This window comes from Carica papaya, chromosome 8, assembly GCF_054855325.1.
Source record: "Carica papaya isolate Zhongbai chromosome 8, ASM5485532v1, whole genome shotgun sequence".
Classification (NCBI taxonomy): domain Eukaryota; kingdom Viridiplantae; phylum Streptophyta; class Magnoliopsida; order Brassicales; family Caricaceae; genus Carica; species Carica papaya.
The window spans coordinates 2,338,023-2,348,070 of record NC_142316.1 but is presented as its reverse complement, the minus strand read 5'-3'; the positions used below and the strand labels follow the sequence as shown (position 1 = coordinate 2,348,070).

At 33.5% G+C, this 10,048-nt stretch overlaps 2 protein-coding genes across 3 annotated transcripts; both read right to left on the bottom strand.

Annotated features, from left to right (window-relative positions):
• Nucleotides 1-343: 343 nt before the first annotated feature.
• On the bottom strand, nucleotides 344-4,218 carry LOC110809309 (uncharacterized). The gene is made up of 5 exons (XM_088210419.1): nucleotides 3,872-4,218; nucleotides 3,310-3,387; nucleotides 2,378-2,477; nucleotides 1,911-2,053; nucleotides 344-644 (listed from the first exon to the last, which is right to left on the bottom strand). The coding sequence occupies exons 1-5, from the start codon at nucleotides 4,160-4,162 to the stop codon at nucleotides 435-437; spliced, it is 822 nt and encodes a 273-aa protein (XP_088066545.1). The 5' UTR covers nucleotides 4,163-4,218; the 3' UTR covers nucleotides 344-434.
• Nucleotides 4,219-4,898: 680 nt separating this feature from the next.
• Nucleotides 4,899-8,963, bottom strand: SIG4 (sigma factor 4). 2 transcript variants are annotated; one of them, XM_022035119.2, is made up of 5 exons: nucleotides 8,409-8,961; nucleotides 7,445-7,672; nucleotides 7,235-7,375; nucleotides 6,617-6,817; nucleotides 4,899-5,373 (listed from the first exon to the last, which is right to left on the bottom strand). In XM_022035119.2, the coding sequence occupies exons 1-5, from the start codon at nucleotides 8,889-8,891 to the stop codon at nucleotides 5,095-5,097; spliced, it is 1,332 nt and encodes a 443-aa protein (XP_021890811.1). In that variant the 5' UTR covers nucleotides 8,892-8,961; the 3' UTR covers nucleotides 4,899-5,094. The 2 variants fall into 2 exon arrangements, with proteins under 2 accessions (XP_021890811.1, XP_021890812.1); XM_022035120.2 differs by lacking the exon at nucleotides 6,617-6,817 and having other exon boundaries at nucleotides 8,409-8,963.
• Between the last annotated feature and the right edge of the window lie 1,085 nt (nucleotides 8,964-10,048).

Genomic DNA, 10,048 nt, shown 5'->3' with positions numbered 1-10,048 from the left:
TATTATATAATCAAATTGTAAATTTTTTGATTAGAAAAACTTTTTCAATGATAAAAATTGAATTTTAAAATTCTAACAATTAAACTAAATGTATACTCACAAATGAAATTTATATTATTTCTAGATTTATTTCAAAAAATAATCTTAATTTTTTTAAATAACAAATTTATAGTTTCAAATATATTCTCTAATGAAAGTAAATTCTTACTTCAAAAAATTTTATTATCTATTCCCGAATTAAATTTGTATCATTTCATTCATTTGACTCCCAAACGTAATTTTTTTTAACTTTTGTTACGAAGATCCTTTTAACTCGCTTGAGTTTAGTGATGAACAACACAAGTTACAGATATACAATTTTTCTTCCTCGTGGTGAATATTTACTAAGAGAAAAGTATGTTTATGTTACAATATAAGTTGAAGACTTAGCATCCCTATTCTGGCTTGTGCAGATTGTGAAGGATGTACAAAGAAGCAGAAGCTAAGAAAATGGAGATAGAGTAACTTAGCAAATCAATACCAGTGGCTATATTTACCATCTTGCTTCTTTCAAACATCTTCACTAGAAGAATCATCACGATAACATGTCCAACTTTTGTCTTCAGCTCATCGAGCGAGCTGATTTTCATCCACTTTGGCCTCTCCTGCAAGTCAAAAAACTTTATTTGTTAATTTGATCTTTTCTACAAGTCAACCTATATTAGTCTATTTATATCTATATAAAAAGGAACTGATAGTAATTAAATATTTTAAAGCATCAATTGCGAGTCTAAGGCTAGACAACCATATTGTTTGTTTGCGCTTCTCTCTATAAATCTGCATTAGTCAAGAAGAAACTGAAATAAAAAACAATCACTTCAAGCTACATTTTACTGAAGGACTTACTAATATAAAATCCCCGCTACAATACTAAAACTTTCTAACAGCTGAAAACAGTTAAAACACTCAGTTAAAGCAAATAGATCGGTATTAGAATGGAAAATCTTTGAGCCCTCTGTTTGCTGCAACAGAAATAGATTACTTATAAAAAAAGAACATGTGCGGTAGGTAGTTAATTAAATTATTATGGTTGTTTATTGTTGCTAATACTGCAAAAAGAGCTAAGGGCATCACACGCTTTTGCGACTCTCTTTGACCTCTCAGTAACACGCACACCATATTGTTTGGGAACTACTGCACTATGCATATACCCCTTAAGGTCCAGTAGGATTATATACACTATTTTGCTGTTAGGATCAGTTTCAGTAGAGGTAATAGGTTGTAGTGCAGACCCCAAAAAATTCTTTTTCTGAAGTAGGTAGTAAGATTAAAAATCCAGCCGTTCACCCATTAATTCAGTAAACATGTGTACATAGAAAATATTCAAACTGATACGCAGAATAGATCTTCTATTTTACAACAGCTAAGTAAATCTGGTTAGATTAATCTCCAGGGGCAATAACATTAGAAAGGGAAACAAAGAAGCTTTTCTCTTGTTATCACTATTTGAGGTTTATATGGGATGTGAGGTAGGGAGACCAGATCATGTTAGGTTTCAACACAATGAACATGGGTGTGTCATGTGTTTTTCTTTCTACAAATGAATATAGAAAAGCAGATAAACAGACACATAGTAGTAGTCCTCATCAGGTTGTTAACTTTTGCCTCTCACCCATGGAATGAAAGCAGGATATATCTATCCCAGGCATCTGGGAATGGTCAGCATGCAACTAGATTCAATCTTGGGTTACCTCAGTCCCATCCCTAAAAAAGCTAGTTTTTCTTGTATTCAATCTTTTGCACCTCCGAAGAAGCACAAGTGTTAAATCAGGAGAAAATATGAGATGAACCTCTTAATTAGAATATTATACATGCTGATGCTGATAGAGGTGGCAAGAAAATTTCTGGTCTTCTTCGTTTAAAAATAATACCTTTAAAGAAAACATTCCAAATAATGAAGAGCTTTTGAGAGCACGATCAACATTAGCAGGCACGTCTGGGGGCACATTGCTGATGAATAATCCATATAAGCCCATACCAAATATTAGCATGACTGTTCCGGCTAGATAAACATCTGCACTAAAAAAATGTGTAATATCAGTACTTCTCTGCTGCTAGTTACTCTATTGTGATTATAACAAAAAATTATTTAAAATATTAGAACATCCAGAGAGCAACTAATGTAACACCAACCCAACCATGAAGATATTTTAGTGGCAAAAAAAATCTTAATTAGTTTAAGGGAATCAACTCAGCTCCAATTTGATTTTGTCATATTAATTAGTTTTCTTCAAGTCTATAATTGATGAACCCAATCAAAACTTGAGTTTACAGACCAATGAACTCCTAATAACATATATCTTTGTTTTAAGTTCCATGAAGATGTCAAATAACTCACCAATAGCTTCAACCAATCGTAGAACCATTTGTCCTGTATGAATCCCTTTGAGACAGGCAGTCCAGTAAACTTTGTATGCGTCAAAAATGTAAACACAACCCTATGAAGATCAGAGTCAGTATATGTATATGTCTTGAAAGAATGACATGCTATTTCTTGTTTTGTGACCATTCCAACTTTATTGAGATTCTCGGTCTTTATTGAAGACCATACTGATTTTGAGATTTCTTCGCTGCAAAAAGCATGGTAACCAAAATCCTTGCAGAATCTTGTACTGAAAAATATCAACTTTATAAGGGTTTTAGGACAAGCAATATATAACCCAGATCATCTCAATTAAGCTCTGTTTGTTGTAGAACCCATCTTAGCATTCTGACATATCTAAGGCTACATTTGCAATCACATAAAGACTTTAAAGCTTGTGGAACCAGCCTTAGCCTAGTGGCGATAATTTCCTCCACCATTGTAGAGGAATTGAGTGTAACCCGAATCCATAATTACATCTATTGAAGAAATAAAAGGCTGGATACCTTGACCTACTGTAAACATCTATAAGCAAATCCTGAAAATATTTTATCCTGGCACCAAAAAAGGGTTAAAAAAAAAGGAAGGAACGGAAATGAAATATGGCAATGGTACTTCATACTCACGGTAATACTCCACTCACCAAATATCCAGAACAGGGATAAGACCTGAAGGATAGCCACACTTATTTCCCAAATACATGTATCTAAATTTGCTAATTATGACCTCACTGTGAACGACAGAAAAACATGTAATGTAGTAATATATTATTCAGCACAAGTACCAAGAGAAAGAAATATCAACCCACAATATAAAGAATTATTAGCCAGAAAGATAGCTACCCTGGCAATATTATCTCCTGAGTTAATGAAACTTCGACATGATTGCTAAAGGGTACGAGAAATTACATTTAGAAAGCACAAAAGAGACCCAGCAAGTGAACCTCCAACAGCCAGAAGCGCCAGGAATCGGAAATTGAAAATTGTCTGCATGAAAATGAATAAGAAATAAACATTTACAAGTCCAGTAGAATTAGTTAAATTCAGCCTAAAACAATATAAAAATTTAAGTCACAGGGAAACCGATAAGTAAATATTCTGTTTTCATTAAAAAGCCAGAACGGCCTTCATCACTTCCTTATTAAACAAAGTACCAAAGTATCAATCCACTGTCTAATTGACAGAACAAGTCAAACACTCATACATCCCCAAGCAGAAACAGATGCTACAGTTGCACTATTTATTGTCACTGAGCAATATGTCGAATAGTTGGACTGCATAAACCCTAGTAAAACCGCCCACTCGCCAGAAAACAAACCTACTAAAAAGGACTTCCTTATTAACCAAAAAAAAACCAGGAAAAATCAATCACGCAACAGTCATACAATTGGAAGTTACAACAGTCATACGTGATATTAAACCCTACAACGTTCAATACAGGAATAGAGTAAATCAAATATATAGAAGTTACCCTCTCGATGTTAGACTCAGTGGATCGAGCAATCCTGACAACTGGATTCCCGTTTTGGTTGGATAAATCAAAGGCCAAGATCGAATCGGGAGGTTTAGGTGAGTTCAGAGAAGGTGAAGTCTTAGAGGACGAGACAGTTTCAGTATTGGTAGGAGATGAGGAGGATTCGGGGGAGGGGACGCTTAAAGAGGCTAAGGGAAGAAAAGACCGCCGGAGTTTTGGTAAATTACGGCGGAGACTTGGTGCCGATACGGAGTGTGAAAGCATGGAGGTTGTCGCGAATAGAGCCATTGAAGAAGAGACAGAAATGAAAGAAGGGGGTGGGCGGCTGGACGAATTGAAGGTAGATTTTTGGTGGTGGATGGCGGGTAATAACGGAATTTTGTCATGGGCTATGGAGTGCACGCGTCTGATAAGGCGCGTGAGTTGGTTTATGACAAACAGTGAGTTCAAGATATTTTTGTAGGATATTAAGAAATATAATATTTATGAATCCTGCAGCCTCTAAATAACTAATACTAAATAATTAGTTGTTTTCATGTAAATATATATATATGTATATAAGTTAATAAATACTTATATGAAAACAGAATCTCTTAATTCTCAGTTCATATTTTTCATATAAACTATTCTTAAAAATCTGAATCAAAAAATATATATTTATATGTTCAAAATTATAAATATATATGTATTATTTTTTATAACAACAATTAGTTCAAAAAAATTACAAAAAAAAATATGTTCAAATTTTTTATATTTCATAATAAAAAGAATATTTAAATTGACATAGTCTCGACAAACAAGTTTCAACTTATTCGTTACTTTTTTTTTTATTAAAAATAGGTGAAAATTTAAGGTCAGATTCATTCTCTACATATGAAAAAAATAATTTGTCCGCTTCACGAAAATATATTAACTAATTTCTTTAGATTAAAAACGTATTTAAAAAAATAATATAGTTTCGACAATTTTATATAAATACAAAAGCACATATAGATTAGATGTACCAAACACATCAAGAACCAGGTAGCATCAGTGCTCAATTCAGCTAAAATATTATTATTTTGTGTCAGCACAATTATAATGAACTATTGATGATGATGTCCTAAAAAAATTTTCATTTTCAGGAGCAATAATCAGCTCAGAAGAATGATAAAAAGGAAAATTATATACAACTATTGGAACCCTCTTTATTATCCTTCAACTCAGTTCGATATAATAGTTTAAACAATATATACTTTCATGTCATCCACATAACTCCTTTGTTTTATCTTCATTAAAGCAATGCCATTGATCTGTCGAACCCTCTCTCTTGAGAGTTTCAACACCCTCCCTATCTCCTCAAAAGACCTTGGCGTTTTTCCATCAAGTCCAAAATGTAATCTTAGTATGTGGGATTCTCTTTCACTAAGGGATTCGAGCAACTTATCCATCTCGAGCTTCATATTATGTCTTTCTATGGTGTATTCCGGTGTTGTTTCCTCGGGCCCTTGTATGATCTCCTGTAACAGATGTTAACTCCATAGAGTTATGAACAATAAATGAGATAAAAATGATCTCTCATAATTTTTGTCTTGATCTTTTGTTAGCTGCATATGTAAATCTACAGTTAGTTGAATACTTCCTCACAAGAAAATGAGATACTGAACTTTATACCAGACTTCAAACTAAGAAAAAAAACACTATGTGAAGTCTTGATTATTTATGAGCAAAAAAAGAGGTGAATAATAAGGAAGGGCGAGGCTTCCTAAGGTTTGAACTCTACATTTGAATCTCTTATCCGTGTCTAATTAATTATTTATATGAAAATATTTAAGTCTGTAAGAAACGACTGACTTTCTTTTTCATATGTCTAGACAGTTATCATCAAAAGTCTTCCGGTTGAGTTAGACGTGTTTCGACTCTAAAATATAATCTTTGGGTCAATATTTTGGACATGAACTTCAGATGTGATTTCTTCGAAGGAAGGGAATACAGACTAGGGCATTCAGGATAACTTTTCTCACTCATATCTTCCTTATAAAGAATGGGGTTCTGCAATTTGTCCGGGTACCTGATGGCTAGAGACCAGTGGGTTCATAACACGATAAATAGAAGCAGAGGATCTCATTCAGCAGGTTCGCTCTACCTATGATAAAAAAATTTCTATTTTCTAGAATGTGTGAATTTGTGAAATGCAGTGCTAAATAGGAGTCAACTTGAGAGTTGGCAAGTTTTTCAGATGGCCTGGTGTAAAATCAATACTGATGCAACCTTTTCATCACAGAGCTGGTCAGGCTAAAGATTTGTCTATAAAGACTCGCAGGATACAGTTGCCTTTGCTGGTATGCAAAGTATTTGTAAACCTTTTTCCATTGAATTAGCTGAACAGGCAATATTGTTTTTGCTTTAGGGGTAATAGATAAAATTAGTAATGCCAAGGTAATCGTTGAATGAGATGCACATAAGGCTTTTTTGGTTCCAAATAATTTTTCCTATTTGGGTCTTCTTTTAAATGATATAAGTTCTTTTAGTCATTTCTTTAGAACTGTTTCCTTTTTCAGGTTTCTATATTTTATAATTAGATTACTCACATCTTAACTATAAAGACTTCGTCTCTACCTAATGATGTTGTTTGTATGGAGGAGGCATCTAATTTCATTACCCTTTTTCAATAAAGGATGACTGTCTAGTTCCTTAGTTTATGATTATTTTTTCCTCAAAAAAACAGCAAAAAAAGAACTAAATCTTAGAATTCAAGGTAACCTGGAGTGTTATGTGACCGCGATCAGTAATAGCTTGATCCAGTGAAATGGGTGGTCTGCCTCTCTTGAAAACAAGCCTCACTGTTGAAACTTGCAAGCTAAGCTCTTCTGCAATCTCATCACAGGTAGGCATCCGTCCTAATTTTTTGTTCAATACATTCGTAGCTTCAGCGATTTTCGCCAGCCTTCTTGACATGATTCCCTGCGCATAACAAGCTAACCATGCTTTCAATAGTTACCAGCTTGCTACCAATACTCCTTTCACAGTACAGCAGCAGACAGGAATAGAAAGGGATGATAAATTAGAAAGGATCAACTAAGGCAAGGTTGTGAGAGGTACTAGTCAGGTATTTATATCTTGACTGTTAAAATGCGACTCCTGCAAACTTTTGAACTCAAGGTGACTATTTTCATTTAGTAAACCATTATATGAACAAGTCCACGTGTTTTAGGACTCCATACAGAGAGAAGCATAAGAAAGTTCAAACATATTTGATATTCTCAACTCTATAAGTAAGAGAAAGAAAATTAATGCCAGCAAATTCATAATCTAAAATAGTTATGGTCCTCTAAATTTTAAAGAAAAAGAAAGAACTGACAGTTGAGGACAGGCACTCACCGGTAATCTAACCATCCTAGAATTATTTGTTAAGGCCTTTATGATAGCCTGTTTGATCCACCAGTAAACATAAGTTGATAGCTTATATCCTCTCTCTACATCAAACTTCTCTGCCCCTCGAAGAAGCCCTATGCTCCCTTCCTGCCAAGAAAAAAAAACCCTTTAGCACTGTGTAAAGACCAATACTGAAGAGAAAACCGTATAGAAAACCTGAATGAGGTCTTGGAGGCTTAATCCTTTGCCTTGATAACCAGTAGCAATGGAAACAACAAGCCCTCGGTAGCTCCTTGTGATCCTTTCTCGTGCCTCTCTTGTTCTCCACAAAACTTTATCTACACTTCCCTTTATATTTATGCCATTGGCCAGCCACTTTGTGGTTTGCTGATGTTCTTGCGCATCCTCAAGTAATCTCCTGGCTGCTTCTACCCTCGCTCCGTCCTGTTAATTTGCAAAACCTTCATTTTCAATCATTGGGAAACAAAACCGTGGATCCATTGTCTAAAAGTCCCAGCTCCTGTTGCTATTGGTGTCACAAGGACAGAGGCATATGTACATATAATACTTTCTGAGCCACTATCAATATTGACGGCTAAGAGCCTAGTATCATGGCAGATTACAAATCACACATTTTTAGTTCCATATGAAACACCACCTTCCAGTGCCATATAAGTCATTGGAACACATATATATTACCATCATTTTTTCCCAATTCACTACCAGAATTAGATGTGGGTCTTTAAAGGCAAATTTACACTTTAAGATTTACAAAATTAACTCATAAAAATGCATGTATAAAATTTGTACAAATAAGTAACTAGTTTTCTCCTATTAACTTCATCCTTTGCCATAATGGGTTATTCAGCATATTATTTAACATAGTAGTAATGCCAATGCCCTTGCAACAAGAACCGTATTAGAATATAAGTAATGAATTTAACTATTCTTATCAATTTAAACTCGCAGAAGGAGCAAATGCTCAAACAACATAAACTTGCAGAGACCACTCAAAACATCAATAACCACCCACAACATGAAGAAGAAGACTCAACCATATATGCTGCAAAATCAAACTAAGAAAGAAACAAAAGTTGCTCTTCAAATCACAAACCAAACTTCATAAGGAAATAAAATTCAACAATGGCTATAAACTAACATTCTTATAGAAACTTCATACCTTGATGCACATGCAAAGTTCTGCCTCCTCTCTTGAGCTCAAAAACCCAGATTTAACAGACCCAATAGAAACCTTTTCCTCTCCAACATTGTTCGAATCCTCCCGTTCCGAAAGTTCATGAATCTCTTTCCCCCTTCTCCTCTTCCTCCTCTTCTTCCTTCTCTTCCCCAACCCACAACCACTCCCACTTCTCTCTTCCCAATCAGACCAGCAATACCCTTCTCCGACCCCAGCAGAAGCCAATGCCACAGCCTCCCTCGCCGCTTCCGCTGCGGCTCTTGCCAACGCCAGTGCCTCTGCTGCAGCAGCTATGGTCGACACTGCATCGTTGGCAATCAAAACGGAATGAAACTTACAAGGAGAAGATGGAGTTAGTGATGCTAAATGTTGAAGAAGCTGTTGCTGTTGATGGGTTTTGATAGAAGAGGGAGAAATGGTTGGTGGAGAAGCTGGAGTAGATGCGCATACGGTTGTTATCGCCATGAACGAGGGAGGGAAGATCAGTTTCCGTTGTGGTTGGATAAAAGTTTTTATTCTTTTTAGAAGATTGGGTAGAAGCCTTTTGTAGCCCATGATTGTTTGGAGACTCAGAAGATATTTGTTTGATGCATGAAAAGTCCACAGCATTTTTTCACTTAATTTTTAATTATTATTATTATGAAATAAAATTTATTATAAATTAAAAAATTATTTAAATATAAAAATATTAATAATAAACAAATGCCATATTTATTTTTTTTATAGGACCAAAATTAGAAAAAACTAAAACAAACAGTTCGCTAGTAATCGTAAATCTGATATTACTACACCTATCGAGATACATGTGAAGTTCCATCTTATAATGGTGGATTTCGTGAGAAGATTAAGTAAGAGTTATATTCTATATAAATATTTTATATAATTTTTTAATTATTATGAAACAAGTTTTAAATATAATTTATCAATAAGGTTATTCCGTTTGAATACATTATTAAATAATTGAAAATATTTTAATATATAATTAACCAGTTTTAATAATTAACTTGTTGAATGTTCTAAGTGATAATAAAATAAAAAATTTTAATAACACTCTGAATTTTTATAGTGTTGGAATTATTATGGTAAAAGTTAATAATAAAATTGACAATTCGTTTACTGATATCATGATTAAAGTACCATTCATAACATCGATATATGAGTTTTTTTCTCAATAATTCGTATTCAACTCGGCATATCTTTATTGAAAAATTATCTAACAAATTTAAAAAAAAATCGCTCAGGGTTTTGAAATGAATAAGGGGATCATGACGAAGATGGACATCATATAATTCATAAAGTTTGATAAACAATATCCATTATAATTGACATGTTATTACTTTACGTATTATCACGAATAAAATCGATATAAAATTTTTTAAAAGATATATGTTATGAACAGAAAGATAACTTTTCAACTTGCAATATTTGTGAATGTTCATATTTATATTTAAATTTATAATAGACCACAAATTAAATAAAATAAAAAAATCTATCAGTAATCTCACTCATTGCTTGACAATTGGTACACTAATCTTTCGTAGTAGTATTTGTTTTACAAAGATTAAATTGATACATTAATAAAATATAATTTTAATATACTTATTAAAAATATTATTTATCCT